The 26865-nt window shown below is 40.9% G+C and overlaps 1 protein-coding gene across 5 annotated transcripts in view; it reads right to left on the minus strand.

Moving 5' to 3' along the window:
- The window catches only part of EFHC2 (EF-hand domain containing 2), a 194112-nt gene that overhangs the window by 159670 nt on the left and 7577 nt on the right, over positions 1-26865 (minus strand). For 3 of the 5 annotated variants that reach the window (XM_059157393.1, XM_059157390.1, XM_059157392.1), the window contains one exon: positions 2538-2726. In XM_059157393.1, the coding sequence (XP_059013376.1) occupies positions 2538-2669 (132 nt within the window). In that variant the 5' untranslated portion in view covers positions 2670-2726. Of the gene's footprint in view, positions 1-2537; positions 2727-16162; positions 16377-26865 lie in introns of all 5 variants that reach the window. The other 2 variants (XM_059157391.1, XM_059157389.1) reach the window with 1 other exon arrangement.

Genomic DNA, 26865 nt, shown 5'->3' on the forward strand with positions numbered 1-26865 from the left:
CTGAAACCAAGAGTAGGACAAAGTCAACTGATTAAGCCACCCAGGTGCCCCCAAGGGCACCTTCTTAGGAGAAACTTTTAAGCAGTGAGGGGAGCACCCAAGGGAAGGGAAATGAGCCAAGCAAGGATGCAATCACACGTGAAGTTTTGCCTGGGCCTGATGCGCAAGGAGCCATGAGCCGAAATCCACAATACAGAGTTGTCTAGCCTTGAAGCAGCTCAGCTTTTTCACCCTTGATAAATCAGTTAGCCATCTGCCACCTCCTCTCACGGTGATGGGGCCAGTGCAACCATCCAGGTTTCTCTGGGTAATGCAATGTCCATCGGCCAAGAACACCACTCCGTGAAGGGCTATGGGTATGAGCTGTTTGCCAAAGCATGTGCTACAGCTGGGGGAGCTGGGTGCCCCACCCCTAACATGGACCTGGGTGGGCACCAGGGCATCTGTGACAAAGAATAGAGTTTGATACACTTTCCAAAGAACTGCCTTTATTTCTATCTTGCACTGTTTGAGAATATAAGCCTGGATATACTGCTATGATTAAAAGTCATTAGAGAACTGGCAACGAGTTAAAGATGTCTCATTTTTAAGAAAAATGATTAACAGGTGTTGACTTGTTTTGTTGAACCACGAACAGGAAAGCACTTTATAATTTGCTCTGGGTATTAACCAGGATCCAGGCTGTAGTTCACAATCTCATCAGAGCACGTAAATATTTCATAGTCTTAGTGTCTCATTGAAAGCTCAATGAATATTTAATTGAAGTTGACCAACAAAATAACTGAAAGAATTATGCTGCATTTAGTTAGGCCTAAAATGAGCAAGCTCTTCATTTTCTCAAGAAGTTTGAAGCTAAAATCATTCCAACTTCATGAAATATTCTACATAATTTTATAAGTAATTAAAGGTCTGCAAAATAGGTTTGAAAGGCACATATTAAATATTGAGAAAAACAGGAAATAAAATGAATTTTCAACTTTCAGTGCAAAAGAATAGTTTAATATACTGTCACCTCCAACATTACTTTTATTCAGTAGTGGATGAGTTTAAACTATTGTCAATACCCTCTTTTTGACACAAAAAGTAAAAATAGAATCTTTTCTTTGTCACTTGCAAATTAAATATTCTAGAATTATGATGTGCAAACACCTATAAGATTGATATTAACAGGAAACCATGAACGAGCCAGCCATGTAAGTTAGCCCAGAAATTGCTTCTGAACTCCAGGTCCAACATTGGGCCAGGTACTGAAAATAATTAAAACAAATTTTTTTTTTTAAAGACAGAGAGAGAGAAACAATGGTCCATGTTCAAAGTAGAGATGATTTCCCTGGAAAGAAGCTTCCTATGCAGTCTGTTAGATCTCCATAAGTGTCAGAAATGGGCTTCAAAAACAAAATATGTGCTCTAATTGATCAACCCTAAAACAGATGACACAGAATATGTCATTTCTATCAAATTTGAGACATTTTAATTGGAACCAAAGTATTGCCAACTAATCCATGCTAAAGCTGCTAAAAACCACCTGGTAAACTTAGGGTATTAAGGTCTGAATTCTTTATCTAGTCCTGAATTACTTGTATTAAGATTTATTTTGGGCAGAGAGAGAGAGAGAGCAAGAGAGAACACACACATGCTCAAGCTGGGGGGAGGGGCCAGAGGAGAGAAAAAGTGAATCCCAGGCAGACTCCCTGCTCAGCGCAAAGCCTGACACAGGGCTCAATCTCACAACACCAAGATCACAACCTGAGCCAAAACCAAGAGTCGGACACTCACCTGAGCGACCCAGGTGCCCCACAGTCCTGAATTAATTTTTAATTACAGAATTTAAATAATCTAGTAACAGGTTCCTTTTTGGAAAACAGAACGTGAGCCACAATACAAGGTTGTCTCGTAAACCCAACACAACCATTGTGCTGTCTTATGGGCAATAATTGGTCATCCTGCAGTTTTCTTCCCTTTAATCTTAGTTCCTTTTAAAGATATTCAAATGGATCACCTTTTTCAATTATCAATACTCCATGATATGTGTGTGTTATGTACACATATACGTTCAGTTCAGGTTCTTGTCTAACAATGGCGCCTCTTTCATTCACTTCTACAATTCATACCCCATCACCCTTTGGTTCTGAGGGATGGGGAACCATGATTAGTATGCAGAAAAGAGAATACATCTTTCTGTTGCTATTTAATGGCATGTTCCAAATCAAACAACATGATTTCACTAATGGCAACTCACGAACCAACAGTGACACTGACCAGACTCTAAGCATCTACGGGAGGACAGATTATCCTGTCCAGGGGAGGAGAAGGGAGAAAGGTTGATAAGCATTAGCCAAGAAAGATAAACATTCAGTGTCCTGAAACCAGTGGGCCTGGTCAGAAAGAGGAGCCGTGGGTATTTTTCTTCTGCAATGTGTCTTTACAAAAGAACGAGCCTGAACATTTACATCGAGGGCTCGAATTTTCTCCAATATTTACTATATCATACATGTCACATTTTACAATTGCATTTTTCCCAGTGCCATGGGACTTACCTGCTTATCGAAAGCTACCCAGGATGGAGCATCACTTCCGATTCCTTTAGGAAATGCACTATATTTAGGCTTCATCTTTTGCCCGAAAAGCAGTTCTCCACCAATTCCAGGTTTATCTTCACTCACCAGCATGCTCACATTGTTGCAAAAGCCCCAATGTTGAGATTTGTGGAACTTCTCCTTTCCCACCTGTGAATGCAAGCCACAACATAAAATGGCTGAAGTATGGCTTTCTGTCTTGTCCTACTCGTTTTTTTAAAAGGTAAACACATCCCCCACGGTTTATTTTTCCCATTACAAAATGCACCTTCTAGTGGCAAATAATTATGATCCACCTTCACCCAGAAAGTTGGGTCACATTTTTAAATTCAATTCACTTTAGCAAATTCAAAACTTTGAAAAGCAATCAAGAAGAAACCCGATGCTCCATGCTATTTAAAATGGTTAAAAATAACGATTACTGCAAGTGAACATTTAGAACATTAGCTTGCTAATTGGTCTATTCTACTTATTTGCCAAGAATGCAAACGGCGCGGGGTTGGTGGGGGGGGATCCTCTACTTCAGAGTGAAAATGTAAGTTTTCCTACGTAAGTCTAAACGTTATTTGCACTGACACAGAAAATAAAATCTTTTCCTCATTAAAATGAATGTAACAGGAAATTCCTCAGAGCTGACATTCTCATCCTCATTTTAAAAATTTGCCTTTCCTTTTCCTCACTCCCCTCCTGTCTTTTCTGGGGATCTGGGCAGAGAGAGAAAAGCCTGGACGAGGCTACCGAGGGTTGGCAAAGATGTGGGCCGACGTCAGCTCGCGTGCTATGCAGCAGGGAAGTAAAAGAAAGAGTCCCTCGGAGAAGAAATCCAGCAATACCCAGGAAAGTGACAAGTGCAGATGCCGTCTGGCCTAGCAAGTCCATTTGCAAATATCCTTTGCCTCTGTGCACAAGGAACTAAATATAAATAATAAATATATCTATAACAAATATAAATATTTATTGTGCTACATGTCATACATGGTGAACATCCAGCCGCAGCCCTGAATAAAAAAAATAAAACAACTCCGATTACAGCAAAGCCATCTCTTGCTCCCCTCCCTGCCTCGCCTGTGGGTAACCATTACCCTGAATTTGTCGCTGGAGTTTTAACATTTTTTGTCGGGGCAACCGTCTTTTGCAAAAGCATGACTCAGGGAATTCTGACCAGAGGTCTGAAAAGACCTCATTTCAAGGCAACCTATGAACAGCCGGAAATACTTGCCAATCTTCTATCTGATAAGGGGCTAATATACAAAATATATAAAGAACTCCTACAACTCAAAAGCACAAACACAAACAATACAATGAGAAAATGAGCAGAGCGTCTGAACAGTTATTTTTCTAAAGATGACACACAAATGGCTCAGTATCACTCAGCCTCAGGGAAATGGGAATCAAAAGCCCAGTGAGATATCACCTCACACCTGTGAGAACAGTTCCTGTTCAAAAAGACAAGACGTGGGGCACCTGGGTGGCTCAGTGGGTTAACCCTCTGCCTTCGGCTCAGGTCATGATCTCGGGGTCCTGGGATCGAGCCCCGCGGCGGGCTCTCTGTTCAGCAGGGAGCCTGCTTCCTACTACACCTCTGCCTGCCTCTCTGTCTACTTGTGATCTCTCTCTCTCTATCAAATAAATAAATAAAATCTTGGAGCCCTCGTGCCCTGTTGGTGGGAGTGGGAATTGGTGCAGACATGGGGGAAGACAGTGTGGAGGTCCTGAAAATATTACAAACAGAACTACCTACCACACAATCCAGCAAGTCCTCTGGGTATTTATCTATAAAAATATCACTCAAAAAAATATATACACCTCTGTGTTCTGTGCAGCATTATTTACAATAGCTTCTAAAACATGATAAAAACGTAAGTGTCCACCAATGAATCAATGGATAAAGAAAACACAAGATACACACACACACAATTATTCAGCCATAAAAAAATGAATGAAACCTTGCCATTTGTGACGACATGGATGGACCTTGAAGGCACTACGCTAAGTGAAATGAGACAGGAAAAGATAAATATCATCTGAGCTCATTTATATGTAGAATCTTAAAAACAAAAAACAAACGAACAAACAAACAACAAAACACCACAGGCTCACAGATACTGAGAACAGATTGGTGGTTGTTCACAGGTGGGGGTGGGAGGGAGAATGGGTGAGGGGGTCAAAAGGGATAATTATCTAGTTATAAAATAAGTTCTAGAATGTAATGTATAACATGGTTACTATAATTCATATTGTACTGTATTATTTGAAAGTCTCGAAGAGAGTAAATCTTAAAAGTTCTCATCAAGCACTGGGTGTTGTATGTAACTGATGAATTATTGCACACTACATCTGACACTAATGTACTATATGTTGGCTCACTGAAACTAAATTTTAAAAAGTTCTCATCCCAAGAAAAAAAACTTTCTACGTGTGGTGGCAGATGCTAACTAGACTTAATCATTTTGCAATATATACAAATACAGAATCATTTGTATACCCAAAACTAATATAATGTGTCAATTATACCTCAATCAAAATAAAAAATACAATACTCAATGTTAGAAAGAATGAAGAGAAAAAGAAAAGACCCAGTTTCCTCTTGTAAATGAAGGCAGCCTGGAATAATCAGGAAGGGCCTGAACAGCCCCACGCATGGGAGACAAGGCCACAACAGCTGCCCTGGGCAGATGAACAACCCAGCTCAAAGGCTATGACGGGGAGGCCAGAGGCGGTGGTTAAGATGGTGAGCTGCAGCCTGGCTCTGTCCCTTGGAGAATCCATTGTCATGACCTCTACCAAGCTCTGACCTCCCCTCCCCCACAAACCTGCCACTCATACACGTTCAGATTACCACAAGTCAATCCCAAATCACCAAAGCAAAGCAAAAACTGGGTTGGTTAAAACGAATGCTGGAGTTTCCTCCCGCATTTTCATGAATGCTCCCTCTTTTATTTTTTTTTAAGCTTTTATTTATTTGAGAAAGAGAATGAGATAGGGAGGGAGAACTTGAGAGGGGGGAGGGTCAAAGAGAGAAACAGACTTCCTGCTAAGCAGTGACGCACCCCCCCCCCCGCCCCCGACTCAATCCTCGGGCTCCAGGATGACAACCTGAGTTGAAGGCAGTACTTAACCAACTGAGCCACCCAGACACCCAGCATTGTTTCCTCTTTTAAAGCAAGTAACCTCAGAGGCTCCAAGGAATTCCAGTGGCTGCTCCCTGCACATACCCACTGCCCCTTCAGCTCTCATGCCATTCTGCCTCGCATTGTGTATTACAACTCTGTGCATTCACTCTTTGAAAAAATAAATACATAAAAATAAATAAAATAAAGCAAGTCCTTTCAGGCAATCACAAACTCACCTCAGGTCAAACCAACACATGTTTCTTAAGCATCTACTGTACTCCAAGCTGTATGCCAGATTTACTAGTTAAAATAAGCATAAGACGCAGCCTCCACCCTAAGAAGAAACCCACAGTCTTGCTGGTGAGATACTATTCAGATCTAAGGAACAACTAGAAAACTAGAAAATAGTACAGGTACCATTTCTGACCACTCATTGTGAGCTAGACTCCAGAGGGCTTTCTGTACATTATCTCATTTCACCATCACCGAACTATCTGATAGGTTTTATTATTGCCATTTTTACCAATGAGGAAACCAAAGTAGAGGGAAGTAGACTAGCATACCCACAGGGACGCTGGAACTAGTGAAGCCTGCCTCTGAACTTAAGTTCATGTGACCTTAAGCTCTGGTCAGCCAGGCTGGAGGAGCAGTGGTAAGGTCCCATGGGTAAATGGATCCTGTCCTGGGCAGGGAGGAACGGGACGAATCGGACAGCAAACGACAGGTAAGGATGTTGGGGACAAGGTTACATGTAATACACGGCAGCTGAGCTGACAGCACCCAGCAGGAGGGGCAAGAGAGTAGTGAGTCTACTAAAAAAGGACAAGTTCAAGTTTAGAAAGAGGGTAAGACAGTAGAATACATAAGGAGGTCTATACTATGGAAAGCCTCACATTTAACTACTGCATGCATCTGAAATGAAAATAAAATAATCAAGAATCTCACCCCTGGATATATATCTCAGAGAAATTCTCACAGTAGTCAATAAGTGGTTAAATATGAGAATGTGTCATGGTGTTTTGGGGAAGTGGAAGGTAATCTAGAGATCTGTGTTGATGAAATCAACAAGAAAATATGGTTTAATGGTGGATGTTAATTTCACCTCACTGCTTGAAGCAATAAACCAAGCACTAAACCAGATGCATTAGCTCACGGTGCCACAACAAAATACCATACACTAACAGAAACTGGCTTCTCAGTTTGTCCTCACAGGGTACTGAAACAGACAGCAAGCTCTCTGGTGTCTCTTCTTTAAAGGGTACTAATCTCTTCATGGGGGCCCCATCCTCATGACCTCCTCTACACCTCATTCCCTCCCAAGCCCCCATCTCCAAATACCTTCACATTGGGGGTTGAGGCTTCAACACAAGAATCCGGGGAGGGCACATTTCAGTCCATAGCATCAAATGTACACACAGTAACACATATCCTTCAAACATTGTTGGTTGAAAAAAAATGATTATCTATAATAATAATTACATTTGTTTCTAAAAATACACACACACACACACACACACACACACACACAGTGTTATATATTTTGCAAGGAAACATACAGGTTCCAGAATGTGCATCAGAGATATTTATATGGAAGCTTATGTAAAGCGGCAAAAGAATGAGATTAAGGTTAAGGACCAATACGGAATAAAAATACCTAAAACCAGAGATGGACCTTGCACAGATCAATGACGTAATGCCAGAAATAGACGAATATAATGAATTCACCTCTTTGTGCCAGACATTAAAAAACCAACAAACAAAGGTGGGTTGGAAAGAAATGTGAGAGGCAGGCAGACTTAGCGAGCTGTTAGTGCATGAGCAGGCACAAATGAGAAAGGACAGCACAAGGGAGGCACAATGAGAATGGGAAGGAAGGGACATTCTAGATATAGAACAGTGGGCCTCGAACTATCTTTGAAGAAGGGCAAGTTGATGATTTTCCCAAAACTGCTTCAGACTAATACCTTTCCAATATACAATAAAATTAATTACAAGAAATTGAAATTAATACAAAGACATACAAAGTCTTACAAGCCCACTGATCACACCCTTGGAAATCATAGCAATGTCAAATTGCCATATAAGCTTCTAAAGACTCCCAGTGTCTCACACACACATGCCACATTTTGAGTGGCACTGCCATAGCCACCATCAGGTGAAGAAACCAACATCTGATTGGATGTGTTATAGAAGGAAGAGTGAGGGGAGGTGATTTGAAAGTTTCACGCAAGCCTCACTTCCACTTTGGAAGGGTTGGGGAGCAGAAGATGAGAGAGGAAAAGCACTAAAAAGGATGAAGGAAGGGAACCTGGCTGGCTCAGTCACTTAAGCATTTGCCTTCGGATCTGGTCACGATCCCAGAGTCCCAGGATCAAGTCCCACGACACGCTCCCTGCTCAGCAAGGAGTCTACTTCTGCCTCTGATCCTCCCTCTCATGCTCTTTCTCAAATAAATAAAGCTTTTTAAAAATTAAAAAATAAATATATAAAAAGGATGAAGGACTTCCATCAGCTGACCCCTTAGCCTACCTATTGACACAGCTCCTGGGCTCAGTTTCTCATTCTGAAATTTCTGGTGGAGACCAAAACAGCAGATTAAACCTGAAGCACTTTCAGAGAGTCTAGTCCTTCCTTTCCACCACCACAGCAGCAAAGAGAAGAGGGAGAGGGTAGAGGAGGAGTGCCGGCTCCCTACCCCCAGACATGTACACATACACAACTGCTATGAACTCTTGTTAGCACATTTTTGTCCAGCTAGTGACAGTGACTAAGAATACCAAAAAACTGAGCCTTATATCTTAGATATATTTTTAAAATTTGAGACAGTGACAGTGCTAGGGGCTAGGAGCAGAGGGAGAGGGAGAAACTAAAGCAGACTCCATGCTGAGTGCAGAGCACGAGGCAGGGCTCACTCTCACAACACTGAGATCACAACCTGAGCTGAAACCAAGAGTCCACTCCTAACCGACTGCACCACCCAGGCACCCACAGAGCCTTTGTTTTATTTTTAAATATTTTATTTATTTATCAGACACAGAGAGAATGCACAAGCAGGGGATCAACAGGCAGAGGGAGAATCAGGCTCCCCACTGAACAAGGAGCCGGATGCAGGACCCGATCCCAAGACCCTGGGATCATGACCACAGCCAAACGTAGAGGCTTAACCCATTGAGCCATCCCAGGCATCCCAGAGTCTTTTATTTTATGACATAAGACCCACCAATGCTGTGAACATTGAGAAACTACAATACATAAATTCAGAAAATAATTCAATTGAGTTCCTGTTAAATCCATCAGAATCCTAGAGGAAAACATAGGCAGTAACCTCTTCGATATCCGCCACAGCAACTTCTTTCAAGATATGTCTCCAGGGGCACCTGGGTGGCTCAGTGGGTTAAGCCGCTGCCTTCGGCTCAGGTCATGATCTCGGAGTCCTGGGATCGAGCCCCACATCAGGCTCTCTGCTCAGCAGGGAGCCTGCTTCCTCCTCTCTCTCTGCCTGCCTCTCTGCCTACTTGTGATCTCTGTCTGTCAAATAAATAAATAAAATCTTTAAAAAAAAAAAAAAAGATATGTCTCCAAAGGCAAAGGAAACAAAAGCGAAAATGAACTCTTGGTACTTCATCAAGACCAAAAGCTTCTGCACAACAAAGGAAACAGTCAACAAAACAAAGAAGCAACCCCCCGGAATGGGAGAAGATATTTGCAAATGACAGTACAGACAAAAGGTTGATATCCAGGATCTATAAAGAACTCCTCAAACTCAGGGCACCTGGGTGGCTCAGTGGGTTGAGCCTCTGTCTTTGGCTCAGGTCATGATCTCAGGGTCCTGGGATCAAGCCCCGCATCAGGCTTTCTGCTCAGCAGAGCCTGCTTCCTCCTCTCTCTCTGCCTGCCTCTCTGTCTACTTGTGATCTCTGTCAAATGCATAAATAAAATCTTAAAAAAAAAACCCTCCTCAAACTCAACACACACAAAACAGACAATCATATCAAAAAAAATGGGCAGAAGATATGAACAGACACTTCTCCAATGAAGACATACAAATGGCTATCAGACACATGAAAAAATGTTCATCATCACTAGCCATCAGGGAGATTCAAATTAAAACCACATTGAGATACCACCTTACACCGGTTAGAATGGCCAAAATTAGCAAGACAGGAAACTACATGTGTTGGAGAGGATGTGGAGAAAGGGGAACCCTCTGACACTGTTGGTGGGAATGCAAGTTGGTATAGCCTCTTTGGAGAACAGTGTGGAGATTCCTCAAGAAATTAGAAATACAACTTCCCTATGACCCTGCAATTGCACTACTGGGTATTTACCCCAAAGATACAGATGTAGTGAAAAGAAGGGCCATCTGTACCCCAATGTTCATAGCAGCAATGGCCACAGCCGCCAAACTGTGGAAAGAACTAAGTAAGATGCCCTTCAACAGACGAATGGATAAGGAAGATGTGGTCCATATACACTATGGAGTATTACGCCTCCATCAGAAAGGATGAATACCCAACTTTTGTAGCAACATGGACGGGACTGGAAGAGATTATGCTGAGTGTAATAAGTCAAGCAGAGAGAGTCAATTATCATACGGTATCACTTATTTGCGGAGCATAACAAATAGCATGGAGGACATGGGGAGATGGAGAGGAGAAGAGAGTTGAGGGAAATTGGAAGGGGAGGAGAACCATGAGAGACTATGGACTCTGAAAAACAACCTGAGGGTCTTGAAGGGGCGGGGGGTGGGAGGTTGGGGGAACAAGGTGGTGAGTCTTAGGGAGGGCACCTATTGCATGGAGCACTGGGTGGGGTGCAAAAACAATGAATACTGTTACACTGAAGAAAAGAAAAAAAAATCGATGAGCAACATCTCCATCCAAAGAGTACCAACTACATACTTGTCAAATACTTCAATTCTTTTGCTGAATACAATTAAATCAGCCAGACCTAACTCTTAAAAAGAATACTTTAAGTATGAAAGGAACTATTACTAAAATTTTTCCTAAAGTTGTGGCTTGTGGGTTGTAAATTCATACACTCAAACCCAAAAGTTTAGTAATATCGGTTTCTATGGTTATTCTCATCAACATAGCACGCAAAATGCCATTTCTGCATTATCAGAGTGTTAGTGGGAAATTTCTTTTTTTATTATTTAAAGGATTTTATTTATTTGACAGACAAAGATCACAAGTAGGCAGAGAGGCAGGCAGATCACAAGTAGGCAGAGGAAGAAGCAGGCTCCCCGCGGAGCAGAGAGCCCGATGCGGGGCTCTCCATCCCACGACCCTGGGATCATGACCTGAGCCGAAGACAGAGGCTCAACCCACTGAGCAGCCCAGGCGCTCCTGTTAGTGGGAAATTTCAGTTCAAAACTGCATATATCAGAAACTAATTGCTCGAGGATTTGTTGGGTATGACGTGAAAGTCCATACGGCACTTGTTTCAAATGTCTGCTTCTCCTGACGCGCACATGCACTTGACATTTGCTGATATAATCTCATAGGACCACTTGTTAACCTGTCCCTTGCCCCAGTGACTGCAATATGGTACTTAGTCCCAAACTGGACAAAGGTCTTAGTGAATGACAAAGTGAGGAATATATAATCCCCAGAAACCGTGCTCCCTTCGTGTCTCAACTCCCCGGGTCCCACCATGGCTGCGAGATCCAGACTCACCTTGATGTTTCACTTCAAATTAATAGCTGATACCACCAGCCCCTTCCCTGTTGCTAAAAATTAGAAGAGCAACTTTATCACACGCTCAGATTGATTACTGAATAGTCAGCGAATTGTCAGGGCCACGACGGAAGCCATAAAGCTAAGCCAAACTGAGAAGCAGCCATTAGTATCGTGAGTTATTTATCCATTTCTCTTTTTTTTAACATCTTAATTTTATTTTATTTTTTTCAGTGTTCCAAGATTCATTGTTTATGCACCACACCCAGTGTTTATCCATTTCTAATCTCTCCTTCTCAGTTCCGGCACGTCAGAATCTCGCTGTTTCTTTCTGGGCTGCCTGGAGAAGCCCAGATGCTTGACAACCACATGACAAAGTCAAGGAAGAGTGAGGTGCTTGGTAAGAAACTGACAGCTCATTAGGGCCACCCTAAGCTGGAAGCCTGTCTTCGCGGATATGAATATCATTCCTGTGACCGTAACAGCCAACGTGCCCAGCACCATTTCAAGTACTTTAAAAGCCTTCGATCCTCTTCATTTCAGAGCGAATCTCGGAGAATGCTTTGTCATTATTCCCATTTTGTAGATGAGGATACTCAGACACGTTGGGGGTGCGGGGGTGGTTTAAGTCATTTGCCCAAGGTCACTCAGCTGCTGTGGGTGACTGTTAAGTGCTTCGTCCAGGAGGCAAACTCAAGATGTGAGCCTTTAAACATGGGACCTTGCACTGTTTGTGCCTGTTCAAGGAATGTGCTAGAGCTCCCCTTGTTTACATCACCAAGGTTGAATTAACACTTTTTAAAAATTTTATTTATTTGACAGATCCCAAGTAGGCAGAAAGGCAGGCAGTGAGAGAGGAGGAAGCAGGCTCCCTGCTGAGCAGAGAGTCCGATGCAGGGCTCGATCCCAGGACGCTGGGATCATGACCTGAGCCGAAGGCAGAGGCTTTAACCCACTGAGCCACCCAGGCGCCCCTGAATTAACACTTTTAATTTGACAAATACACTAACGCAAATGACCACCAGGACCACCAAGAGATGAGCTAAAGGGACCTAAACATTAATAGCAGTTTTCATCACCCCTTCCTCAAAACCAGAACAGGTATTCGAGAGTGCTGTTGAAAGCCCTTCCCAGTTACCAACAATTACCGGAAACCTAAGGACTGAAGATAGCGAGTTCGAATTTCCTATTTCCATGTCCGTTCTTGACAACTTACTTTTCTGCCTTCGGAGGTTAATGGAAAATAGGATATAGAATTATCTAAAATGATCATTCTCAGATATTCCTGCTTGATCAAGTTTGGTTCTAGTTTGCTTCTATTCCATGAATAGTTTTGGGGGTTTTTTTCCCCCTCCCTTCGTATCATATTTATTTTAGGAACACATTTTCTATTTTCTTCTTTTCTGTACTTTTATAGAGCAAAAAAGTCACTCAGTAGATGCTATGAACCTCCCAGAGAAAATAACAACGAAATTGCCTCAGGCAGAGTGGGATCTTGGAGTGCATGAAAGAGCAGGAAAGCTATCATTACTTATTAATAAAGCTAAATCACTCAAAAACAAAGCCCAAATGTAAAAATAAAAAAGCCAAGTTAAAGTAACCTTCAAACGTTTTTTTTTTTTTTTCAGCTAATTTTCTTCTCTTTCCAAACATAAGCTGGAAAATTATTGTGCTCAGCCATCAGCTCAATAGAATAGTGACATTGCTTTAGTATATTTAATAAGGTATTTAAATCAGTAGAGTGGAAGATAAAGGTCAATAAGATCTAAAGAAAGGTGCAGCCCCTTCCTCAAAAAACTGATTTTTTTCCTCTAAATAATTCAGTTCAAAACACCAATCAATAAAAAGAATTCTAAAGGCTTCCCCAGAAAAGTCGGTTAAAATCACTGGCTGATTATAGCTGATCAGTACATCCTACCCAAACTGCTTCTCCCTTGCCTATCTCCATTTAGAAGCCAGAAAAGCCAAACACTCCACTTATTTCCTCAGCCTCCTTTTCAGAAGTCTGTTCTGGGATTCTGGAAAAGGATTTTGTCCCCTTGAGCCAAGGGACAAGTGACACTGCCCCTAGTTCATCCCTTTTTGCCTTGAGATGTATACATGATGCCTAGAGCTGCGGCAGCCACCTTGGGATCATGGGGAGGACACCAGAAATGGTGGCTCAAAATTGAGCCTTTAAATGTGTGCCAGTAGCCACTGACCTCCAGACTTCTGGCTCAGCGAAAAAATAAATAAATCCCTGCTTCTTTAAGCCTCTATTAATCAGGTATTTCATTATTCACAGTAGAAAGCATAACATACTAATGCATTTAGTTTCTAAAAGCTGTGCTTGACTGCAGTTGGTTTTTTTTTTTTTTTTTAAAACAGAGTAAGAGGAGTAAGTGAACTAATGGGTAATTTTCTTTATACATTGACAAAAAAAAAATCTCTTCTCAAACTCTGAGCACAACAAATATTAGTAAAATTTATCACCTTCACTGAACTAAGGGATCTAGCTGAAATTAATTCTTGAATTTATGAAGAGCAGCCACTGGTTCCACTGAGAAGACTGAAAGAATGGAAAATACAAAGGCAGCTGTGAGGGGTATACACATGGGCAATGTACCTGGAGACAGAAACCAGGAGTTCATGACCTGGCCTGGTACCTTCTTAAAGGATATTACGGAGGAAAGTCTACCTCAAGGTAAAACAAGAGAGTTGTTCAGGGAATGGAGGTTCATGAATGCATGGGCGCGGGTGTGCGCATGTGTCAGCATGCTAGGGGTAGAACGCTGACTTGAGCGCCCAACCCCCAAGCTCAACACTCCTATAATAACACACCAGCTAGCACAGTATCTGATGCAAGCTGAGGGTCAAAGAAGATGGCATGAAAAAACAAAGTGCTTGCAACACAGACTTCCCTCCTTCCCCCAGCAGTCTGGGGGTAATAGCCATGGATTCAAAAATGATGGGTTAGAGTAGAGGGGTGAGATACAAGGGAAGCACACCTTCCAGCTAGATTTGGTGAACTGATAAAGACTTTCAGGGGGCAGAGGCAGATGTGTCCCCTGGCTGTGAGGACAGTAGAAGATAGAGGCCCAAGGGTGGGAGGGGGTAGTGATTGTGCAGTTGTGCAGAGTGTGTTTTGGGACTAGCATCTGAAAATCTGCTTCAGTAGTCCCTGATCCCACAAAAGCAATGACTGAAGCAAAAATTATAATCCAATACTTGTAACAATAATATTGAGAAGTGGGAAAGGTATAGGGACCTAAACATAAGTGAGGTTTCCATGCTTCATTTGTAGTAGTAGAACGCTGATAGTTACAGACCACAGTCTATGTAAATCATCCATAAATACTGTAAGATCCAGAACAACCACTATGTAACTACACTAAGAGAAACCCTCAACATAGTGATTTGACAATTTTATCATGTAACTGTCACCACAGTGTGGTCACCATACAAGGTTATCACAGTATAATTTTTTTTAAGATTTTATTTATTTGACAGAGACAGGGAGTGAGAGAACACAGGCAGGAGGAGCAACAGAGGGAGAGGGAGAAGCAGGCCTTCTACTAAGCAGGGACCGCAACGTGGGGGCTCCCAGGACACTGGGATCATGATCGGAGCCGAAGGTAGATGCTTAACTGACTGAGCCACCCAGGCATCGCAGTCATTACAGTATTATTGACTATATTCTCTATGCTCTACTTTTCATCCCTGTGCATTATTTATTTTACAACTGGAAATTTATACCACTTAGTCACTATATTGAACACCAGAAACTAATATAACATTGCATGTCAATTATACTTCCATAATAAAAAAAAAATTTAAGCCTATACTCTCCAAAACGCTATAAATAAATCAAGATGGAAACCTAACAACAACAACAAAAAAGTTCTGGTATCCCATCGGAAGAGCAGAAAAAAGAAACAGAGGAAAGAAACAGCAAACAGAAATAATATATCAGACATAATCATTAACACACCAAAACCCACCTTGTATGTAAATAACCAAATACATTAATCAAAAGGCAGATTTGCAGAGTGAATTTATAAAGCATGACCAACTACTTGCTGATCACAGGGAACTCACTTCAAATTCAAGGACAGAAATCAGTTAAAAGTAAAGATATGAAAAAGATACACAAGGCAAATACTAATTTAAAAAAAGCAAAAGTGGCTCTATCAGTAACTGATACACTAGACTTCAGAGCAAAGAAAATTACTAGAGAAAATAGAGCCTTTATATAATGATAAAAGAATCAATCCACCAGAAAGACACAACAAACTTAAATGTGTATGCACCAAATAACAAAACGTCAAAATATATGAAGCAAAACCAGTAAAGTTAAAGGAGAAATAGATAAATCCACAATTACAGTTGGGGACTTCAGCAAACCTCTGGGCAACCAACACATGTAACCAACAGATCCTAATTGACTTATATAGAACCCTCTACCCAACAAGAGCAGAATACATATTCTTTTCAAGTGTGTGTGGAACAATAACCAAGTTAGACCATACTCCAGACCATAAAAGCGACTTTAGCAAATTCAAAAGAATTAAGATCATACAGATTGTATTTGATGATAATGGCAATGAACTATAAATTAATAACAGAAGAACAACAGGAAAAACCTCTAAATGTTTGGAAATCAAACAACACACTTTTCAACGGTATATGGGTCAAGAAGGAAAGCGCAGAAATTTTTTTAAAAATAGGTAGAATGGAAAGAAAATGAAAATGCAACATATCAAAATATGTGGAACGCACCTAAAACAGTAGGGGGAAATTTGCACTAAATACCTACATTAGAAATAAGGAAAGGAGACACCCAGGTGGTCCAGTCAGTTAAGCGGCCGACTTTTGGTTTCAGCTCAAGTCGTGATCTCAGGGTCGTGGGATCCAGCCCCATGTCAGGCTCCACGCTCAGTGAGGAATCTGCTTGAGGTTCTCTCTCCCTCTCTCTCTGCCCTTGCCCCTCAACACTGCTCTCTCACTCTCTCTCTAGAAAGTAAGTAAATCTGAAAAAAAAAAAAAAAAAGAAATGAGGAAAGGTCTCAAATCAATCCCCTATGTTCCTACTTAGAAAAAGAAGAGTAAAATAATTTTTTTTAAAAGCCCAAAGAAGGGAATAATAAAAATTAGAGCAGAAACCAGCAAAATTTAAAAAAAAAAAAAACAGTAAAACCGAGAAAGTCAAACACAAAACTTGTTCTTCAAAAAATACATATTCATAAAATTCATCTCTAGCAAGACTGAAAAAGCTTTTAAAAAGAGTTAAGATACAAATCACCAATAACAGAAATGAAATAGGATATTTTAATAGATGCCATAGCCATTAAAAAGATAGTAAGGGAACACTCTGACCAACTTTACACACATAAATTGAACAACTTAAAAAAGTGAACCAATTTCTCAAAACCACAAACTCCCAAAGCTCAGCCAAGATGAAATAATCTGAAGAGTAACCTTTAAAGAACCTGAATTTACAACTAAAGCCAAAAAGAAATCCCTATGCCCAGCCGGCTTTACTGGAGAATTTTGCCCGATATTTAAATAAGAATTAACACCAAGTTTATGCAGTCTCTTCCTGAAAATAAAGAGGAGGGAACTATCCCCAGCTTATTTTATTAAGTCAATATTATCTTGATACCATACCATAGAAGACAGTTCAAAATCAGAAAACTACAGACCAAAATCTCTCTTCAACATAGATGTAAAAATCCTCCACAAAAAAATTAGCAAATTGAGTCTGGCACTGTATGAAAAGAATTATACACTATGACCACCTGAGATTTATTATGCAAGGCTAGGTCAACATTTCAAAATCAATGTAATTTACCATATCAACAAATGAAGAAAAATGATCATATCAAGTAATACAAGTTAAACACATTTGTTAAATGCAACACCCATTCATGTTAAAGACCCCCAAATAATTAAGAATATAGGGGAATTACTTGATAAAGACCATCTACAAAAAATCTATAGCTAACCTCACACTTAATAGTTAAAGACTAAATGCTCTCCCAAAATCAGGAACAAAGCAAGAATGTCTGTTCTACTCATTCAACACATTAGTAGAAGTTCTACCCACCATGGGAAGCCAAGAAAAATAAATTAAAGGGATACAAACTAGAAAGAAAGAAAAAGCACTATCTCTATTTATAGGTTTCAAGATTCTTTATATAAAAAAACTTCATAGGATCTACCAAAAAAAAAAATCCTACCACTAGTAATTGAGTTCAGCAGGGTCACAGGATGCAAGATCAACACACATAAGTCCATCACACTTCTATGTACTAACAATGAACACGTGAGACTGAAATTTAAAACATGATGTCATTTACAATCACTCCAAAGAAAATGAAATTTGAAACATACACAAGATATGTGAGTTGAAAATTATAAAATGCTAATTAAAAAAATCAAAAATGACCTAAAGAAATGGAGACCCATATCAAGTTCAAGGGTTAGAAGACTCTACATAGTAAAGATGCCGATTCTCCTCCAAAAGGATCTAGAGGTCTAATGCAATTCCTATCAATATCCCAGCAAAGTTACCTGTAGACATAGACAAGCTGATTCTAAAATTCGTATGGAAGGTACAGGCCCTAGACAAAGAAGAATCTTAAGAAGACTGAAGTAGAAGGAATCACTGTACCTGATATTAAGGTTTATGATATTACCATAGTAATAAAAACAGTTTGGCATTGGCAGAAAGATACAAAGACCAACAGAACAGAACAGACACCAAAAACACCACTCAAAAATGCTCAAATGAGGGGTACCTGGGTGGCTCAGTGGGTTAAGCCTCTCCCTTTGGCCCAGGTCATGATCCCAGTGTCCTGGGATTGAGCCCGGCATTGGGCTCTCTGCGCAGTGGGGAGCCTGCTTCCCCCTCTCCGTCTGTCTCTCTGCCTACTTGTGATATCTCTCTCTCTCTTCCTCTCTTTCTCAAATAAATAAATAAAATCTTTAAAATAAATAAATAAATAAAAATTTTAAGAAATGCTCGAGTGAGTTTTTACAAAGGTGCAAAAGCAATTCAGTAGAGGAAGGATAGTATTTTCAACAAATGGATAGTCAAAGACAAAATCAAATGGATCCTGACCTAAATATCTGACCTTACATTAAAAAAAAAAAAAATCAACTCAAAATGGATCACAGACTTGAACATAAAATGTAAAACTATAAAAATTTTAGGAAAAAAACTTCAGTCTCTAGAGCTGGGCAGAGAGTTCTTAGACTTAACGTCAAAAGCACGATCCATAAAAGGAAAAAATTGATAAATTGGACCTCAACAAAATTAGAAACTTTTTTGCTATGCAAAAGACAGTTAACAGGATGAGAAGACGAGCTACAGACTGGGAGAAAATATGTGCAAATCACATCTTAGCTGAAGGGCTAGTACCTAGAATATATAAAGAATTCTCAAAGCTCCACAGTAAAAACACAGTCCAATTAGAAACAGGCAAAAGACATAAACAGACATTTCACCAAGGTGGATATACAGATGGCAAATAAGCACATGGAAAGAGATGCAATGCATACATAAGCCATCAGAGAAATGGCAGTTAAACCCACAATAAGATGTCACTACACACCTACTGGCTAAAATAAAAAATAGTGACAATACTAAATGCTGACTAGGATGTGGACAAACTAGATCGTTTACACACTGCTCTGGGGAACGTAAAATGGTACATTCGCTCTCACAAATAGTTTGGTAGGCTTTTTCTTTCTTTCTTTTTTTTTAAACTAAACATGCAGGGGCGTCACAGTGCCTCAGTCATTTGAACATCTAACTCTTGGTTTTGGCTCAGGTCATGATCTCATGGGTTGTGGGATCGAGCCCACCCCCCCCCCCACGTTGGGGCCCTGTGCTCAGTGTGCGGTCTGCTTGAGATTCTGTCTCTGCCCCTCACCCCCCATTCATACATTCTCTATCTCGCTCTCTGAAATAAATAAAATCTTTTCAAAATACTTAACATGCAATTACCATTATGATCCAGCAGCTGCACTCTTGGACATTCATCTTGGAAAATGAAAGCACGTGTCCACACAAAAACCTGCACATGAATGCCCATAGCGACTGCATCCCTCGTAGCCAAAAACTAGCAACAACCCAGATGTTCTCCAGCAAGTGAACAGTGAAACAAACTGTGGCACATACATGGACTACTACTCAGCAATAAAAATGAATGAACAACTGACATGGACAATTTGCTAGATAAGCCATCAAAAAATTAAGTCAAGTGAAAAATAATAATCCCAAAAGGTACATACTGTATAATTCCATTTCGTGCAATATCTTCAAAGTAATGAAAATTGAGGGGGGAGACCCAGGGTGGCTCAGGTTTAGCACCTGACTCTTGATTTTGGCTCAGGTCATGATCTCAGGATCATGAGATCCAGCCCTGCTATGAGCTCCATGCTAAGTGGGGAATTGGCTTGTCCCTCTCGCTCTGCTTCTCCTCCCCACTTGTAGTCTCTCTCTCAAATAAATTAATAAGTAAAATCTTCTTAAAAAGTTTTAGAAATGGAGCACAGATTAGGGGTTGCCAGGAATCAGAGACACGGTGGGGGGGCAGTTGATAGGAAGGAGGTGAAAGGGGTTATAAAAGAAACAGGATGGATCCTTGTGGTGCTGGAACAGATCTGTATCTTTCCTGTCAGGTGACAAGAGCAACCCACACATGTGATGAACCATTTAGACTAAAAGCACACACGTAAATGAGTATAAGTAAAGCCAGGGGTGGTGCCTGGGTGGCTCAGTGGGTTAAGCCTCTGCCTTCAGCTTGGGTCACAATCTCAGGGTCCTAGGATCAAGCCCTGAGTCGGGCTCTCTGCTCAGCGGGGAGCCTGCTCCCCCCCTTCTCTCTCTGCCTGCCTCTCTGCCTACTTGTGATCTCTCTCTGTCAAATAAATAAACAAAATCTTAAAAAAAAAAAAAAGCTGGGCATACCTTAATGGGATCAGTGGATTATATTAATGTAAATATTCTACCAGTTTTGCAAAATGGTACCAATGGGAAACTGAGTAAAGTGTACACAGGGTTGCTCTGTATTATTCCTTAGAACTACACATGAATCTTTAATTTTCCTCCATAAAAATTTCAATTAACAGTAAAAGGCAAGAGTGGGTCTACTTTCCTTGATAAACCAGGAGACAGTCCACACAGGGCCCTTGGATAATGTATGAAGTATGAATGGAAACACACATGAGCCATAAATGACTCACAACAATAAGATGGAAATAGTCCTATAAATGATAAAACAAACATCAAGTTGCCAAACTTGGCTGCCGAAGAAAAGGTAGTCTAAATGAACCGTAAGCCAAGTGAACGGACCTGTTCTCCCCCAGATCTCTAACCATTGTGACCATCCCCTCCTTGGAGATGCCAAACACATAGTTAGGAAAACAAAAAGTTTTTTTGGCCTTCAGCTGGCCAAACTGGGCTGTTCGTCACATAGGAATTGCTAAGTTGAATTCAGGCATCCTGGGGCCTGGCTAATGAGGGACTGAAAATGACTAGTTCCCCTTCCTTTTGCTTTGGGGACCCCCTTCCCCTCTCAGAGTGGACTTTGCCCTTTCTACAACTGTACTAACAGAATCAACTCGGGGAATGGCCCAAGAAATCCCTTTATGTCTGCACATGTGCGTGTCTAGCATCTTGTCGTCGGGAGACTGGTCTCTTAAGGGGGTCCTGCCTGATCAAGGCTCAGAGAACAGTGTTCTGCTTCCACAAAGAGCCAAACTGGATGTCAACAAGGAGAAGAGAACTGTCCCTCTACATGGCACAGTAGGCCACAGGAGAGGCTTGGGGTCACCCCTTGTATGTGGCCACTGAGCTATCCTGGCAGCTTGATATAAGCCTTGCATCCTGACAGGCTTATAATTTATTTAAGGCTCAGAAACAAATGAGTTTCTTTCTCTCTTATAGTCACCATTGCTACCCTAAGAACTACTCTGCTCCATGGCAGCAGGGGAAGACACAGGCAAAAATCTAGTTCCAGAGAGGATTTTCCCCAACTGGGTTTATCCCCCCTAGTTTTGAGGTATGGCTGCTACAGGCAGAGAGGTTAGCAAACAGGCACCTATTAGGAGCCTGCCCCGGGGAAGGAAGGGCAACCCAGAGAGCCATCAATCATAGTTTCCCAGTCAGCGGAGGAATGTCACAAAACAGCATGTAAAGAACGCAAACACAACACGGGCAACCAGCCAGTAAGGGGATGAACTGGGCGGTCCGGACAATATAGATATGTTCAAGGTTCTGTAGCCAGACAGAGGGCTCCTGCTGACATGATCAGGGAAGGCTTGAATGAGAAGGGGGGAGTAGAGTTGCCCTCCGAGGGAAGGCTAAGATCTAGATGGGGACAGGGAGAAGCACAAGAATGCCGTCAGGAAGATGACAAGTAAACTCAGAATTGAGTGGTTTAATAATGGAGTCCAAAATATATTCAAAGGACAGACTGAGCATATGCTGGTTTCACTGGGGTATGAGGCTTGTTTTCTATTACGGAAAAAGAAAACTGCTAAGAAAGAAGAGTATCGCTTGATTTTTTACAATGGTGGTATACTCATGTATTACCTATATATTAAAAAAGGCAAACAAAAATGTTTTAAAGGAAGGGATGCTAGGGTACCTGAGTGGCTCAGTAGGTTAAGCATCAGATTCTTTTTTTTTTTTTTTTTAAAGATACGATTTATTTGAGATAAAATTTGAGAGAGAGAGAGAGAGCACACACAAGCAGGGGGAGCAGCAGGCAGAGGGACCTGCTGAAAGCAGACCCCCAACAGACGGAGCCCCTCAGGCACCCCTAAGCGTCAGATGCTTGATTTTGGCCCAGGTCATGATCTCAAGTGTCAAGGGACTGAGAGCCCCATGTCAGGCTCCATGCTGAGTGTGGAGCCTGCTTGGGATTCTTTCTCTTCCTCTCCCTCTGCTCCTCCCCCATTCATTCTGTCTCTCTCTCTCTCTCAAACCAACAACGAAATGCGAAGGCTGAGGAGGCATCTAGACTCACAGGTCTTGAGTCTGTGGCTGGTGTGGCAGACAACAGACAAAATTTTTAGTTCCCAAAAGTCATTATTTACTTTCTTTTGTCTTTCTCAGCTCCAAAAAGATGGTGAAAAATCAAGTTCCCAATACCCCTTTAGCAGAGGAAAGCCACACAACTCAATTTTAACCAATAAGATATAAACGGGAAATCTACTGAGGGCCTGGAAAACAATTTTTTATATAAGAGCATTTTCACCTCCCTCTCCTTCCTACTTGTCTTGAACATGGTTATGAGATGTGATGTCTGGAACTGAGGCAACCACCTTGCAACCATGAGGCCAAGGACCTAAGAATGAAAAGCCAGCATTCTCATGATAGCAGAATGGAGAGAGAAAAAGAGTCTGAGTCCTTTATGACATTCATCAGCCACTGCTTAAACCTGAAACTGCCACACCTCTAGAGTTCTTCTGATGAGAAAATCAATCTGGCTTAAGCCACTGTTAGCCAGGCATACTGTTACTTACAGCCAAAAGTATCTATCCTAAGTGACATAGCTATAAAGTTAGGGACAGAAGGCAAAAGTGACCACTGTTAGCTGTGTTTGATCCCCAAACAGCCAAAGTGACTCCAACTTCTGAACCCCAAATTAACATTTAGGAATGGCAATGGAATAACATCCGAAGTATGAATGATGGCTTCAAGAATTGGCCCAGTCTGCATTAATGGGATTTCAAAGACATTTCAATAGCTACTGGAAACAAGTAACAAAGTAACAAGTAACAAAATCCTCTCAATCAAAATGATCCCATGATCCTGGCATGACAGACACCTCTTGTTTGTCTAGCAATTCCACACCAACTCCTTTTTTTTTTTTTTTTTAAGATTTTATTTATTTATTTGACGGACAGAGACTGCAAGTAGGTAGAGAGGCAGGCAGAGACAGAGAGGGGGAAGCAGGCTCCCTGCATCAGGAGCCTGATGCGGGGCTCGATCCCAGGACCCTGGCATCACGACCCGAGCCAAAGGCAGAGGCTTTAACCCACTGAGTGACCCAGGAGCCCCACACCAACTCCTTTCTTTGGCTATTTATTTTCCAACAGCTTTATTGAGGTATAATTTATATATTTTTAAGTTCACCCACTTAAAATATATAATTCAATGGAGTTTACCACAACTGCAAAGTTGTGCAATCATCCCCACAATCTAACTTTAGAATGCATTCATCATCCCAAAAGAAATCTCATACCCATTAGCAGTGACTCCTCATTTCATCCCCTCCCCAACACGGGCTGCAGCAACCATTCATCTACTTTCTGTCTCTATAGATTTGCCTGTGATGTACATTTCACACAAACGGTCTCATACAACTTGCACTCTTTTACATATTGTTTACAGTATCAGTATTTTTATGGCCAAATAATATTCCGTTGTATGGCTCATACCACATTTTATTTATCTATTTGTCAGTGGATGGACATTTGGGTTATTCCCAATTTGGGGGCCAATATGAATAATGTTATAAACATTCACATTTGCATTTTTTATGGACATACATGTCTCTTCTCTTGTATACGTGGGGGTGCTGTGTCATACAGTAACTCTACCTTTAAACTTCTGTGAAACAACACATTTTCCATAGCAGCAGCACTGTTCTGTATTCCCACCAGCAATGGACGGGGCTTCCAATTTCTCCACATCCTTGCAAACACCAGTTACTGTCTTTTCCTTATAGCCATCCCAGTGGGGATAGCGTAACAGCTCACAGGGGTTTTGATCTAAATTTTCCTAAAGACTAATGATATTGCACATCTTTTCAAGTGTTTGTGGCTCTTTGTAAAAGTTTTTTGGAGCAACACCTGTTCAGATCCTCTACTCCTTTTATATACACGGGACAGAAGTCCTTCATCACATAGATGCTTTGCAGATATCGTCTGCCATACTACAGGCTGCCATTCTACTTTTTCTGTAGTTTCTTTTGAAACCCAACTTTGGCTATTTCTTGCAGCAGTATTTGTTATAGCAAAACACTGGAAATAACGCAACTATATATTAAAAGCGGATGGGCTGGGGCGCCTGGGTGGCTCAGTGGGTTAAGCCGCTGCCTTCGGCTCAGGTCATGATCTCAGGGTCCTGGGATCGAGTCCCGCATCGGGCTCTCTGCTCAGCAGGGAGCCTGCTTCCTTCTCTCTCTCTCTCTGCCTGCCTCTCAGTGTACTTGTAATTTCTCTCTGTCAAATAAATAAATAAATAAAATCTTTTAAAAGAAAATAAAAAATGAAAGCGGATGGGCTGAACAAACTATGGTATGTCCACACAATGGAATAAGTAGCTATGAGTGGAGGACACATTCCAAGGGCATGAGGAAAACTGTCCACTATGATGAAGCGATCTCCAAGATACACTGTTAGAAGGAAAAACAGAAGTTGGAAGACAATGGATAGGGTATGCTACCATCTGTTTAGTAAGAGACCATGGGAATATATTTTAAAATTTGCTGGGCTTTTTTTTAAAACAATTATTTTATTTTATTTTTCAGTTAATTTAATTTTTTTTCAGTGTTCCAAGATTCATTGTTTAGGCACCACACTCTGAAAAAGAAAAGATTAAAAAAAGTTTTGGGTTAAGCTACTTATAGAGGGAAGGGAGAAAGACAAAAAGATTTGAAGGGACAAGGTTAAAAGCTATACCTGCCTGAATGCACCTCACTTTGTAAATTTAACTCTGAAACCACAGAAATGTTTATTTTTACACTAAAGTAAAACCAAAATTCTTAAAGTTAGAAAAGCAAAATCCATATAAGTGATGAATCACTGAATTTTACTCGAGAAACCAATATTGCACTGTGTGTTAACTATCTAAAATTTAAACTAGGGGTGCCTGGGTGGCTCAGATGGTTAAGATTCTGCCTCTGGCTCAGGTCAGGATCTCAGGGTCCTAGGATCCAGTCCTACATGGGTTCCCTGCTCAGCAGGGACTCTGCTCCTCCCTCTCCCTCTGCTCCTCCTCCTGCTTGTGCTCTCTTTCCTCTTTCTCTCTCTCAAATAAATAGTCTTTAAAAATTTTTAAATTAAAATAAGAAGAAAAAAAAAACCAAAAGCAAAATGAAATGAATGAACCTAACTGGGTATTAAGTTGGGGACCTAACGATACTGTCAGAAACATTTAAATGAAATTAAAACTCAATAATTTGACCACAAATTCCTAATGGAATATATAAAACAAAAGAACTACAAGGAAGTATTAAACCATTTGAAAACTGAAATTGTTAATAATGTTATTATTGATCAGAAACTATTATATGGATATATATTTTTACTTATGGTAGGATAACAAGAAAATCATGCTAACATCCTCATGAAGCAAGATTCTCAATGTAGGGGCGCCTGGGTGGCTCAGTGGGTTGAGGCCTCTGCCTTCAGCTCGGGTCATGATCCCAGGGTCCTGGGATCGAGTCCCACATCGGGCTCTCTGCTCAGCGGGGAGCCTGCTTCCTCCTCTCTCTCTGCCTGCCTCTCTGCCTACTTGTGATCTCTGTCTGTCAAATGGATAAATTTAAAAAAAAAAAAAAAAAAAAAAAAAAAAAAAAGATTCTCAATGTAAGTAAAAGATAACTATAGAATCAAAGAAGATAAAAACTCTATAATCTTTCATTTGCATTGGAAATATCAATTTGGATTCATGTTGTATTTTATCTTTAAAAATGTACACATAGGGCGCCTGGGTGGCTCAGTGGGTTAGGCTGCTGCCTTCGGCTCAGGTCATGATCTCAGGGTCCTGAGATCGAGTCCCGCATCGGGCTCACTGCTCGGCAGGGAGCCTGCTTCCTCCTCTCTCTCTCTCTCTCTCTGCCTGCCTCTCTGCCTACTTGTGATCTCTCTCTGTCAAATAAATAAATAAAATCTTTAAAAAAAATGTACACATATTTTCTAGCCTTAAGAGAATGAAAATTCAAGCCATGGACTGGAAGAAAATATTTGCAAAGCATATATCTAACAATGAACTTGTCTCCAGAATATATAAATAACTCTCAAAATTCAATAGGAAAGAAATAATCCAATTAAAGACAGGCAAAACACATGAACAGAAATTTTACCAAAGAGGATAGATGGGTGGCAAATAAGCACACAAAAAGATGTTCAACATCGTTAACTGCCAGGGGAAATAAGTTTCAATCAGGATGACATACCTCTGTACATTTATTAGAACAGCTAAAATTCAAACGCTGACAATGCCAGCTATTCGTGAGGATTCTGAGTAATAGCAACACTCATTCACTGCTGATGGGAATGCAAAATGATACAGCCACGTTGGAAGACAGTTTAGCAACTGCTTATAAAGTTGAACATATACATATGCCAGTTCCAAACAGATAAGAAAGTCAAGTATCCTGTCACTTGTAGGGAAGCAGTGACAATTTTGCTGTGGTTTTTCAACGTCTGATTCCTATAAGCAAAGCTTTCCTTGGTAGCAGGTATCAAGAGTCCAGTCAGAAATCTCATTTTAGT

Source organism: Mustela lutreola, chromosome X (assembly GCF_030435805.1).
Source record: "Mustela lutreola isolate mMusLut2 chromosome X, mMusLut2.pri, whole genome shotgun sequence".
Classification (NCBI taxonomy): Eukaryota; Metazoa; Chordata; class Mammalia; order Carnivora; family Mustelidae; genus Mustela; species Mustela lutreola.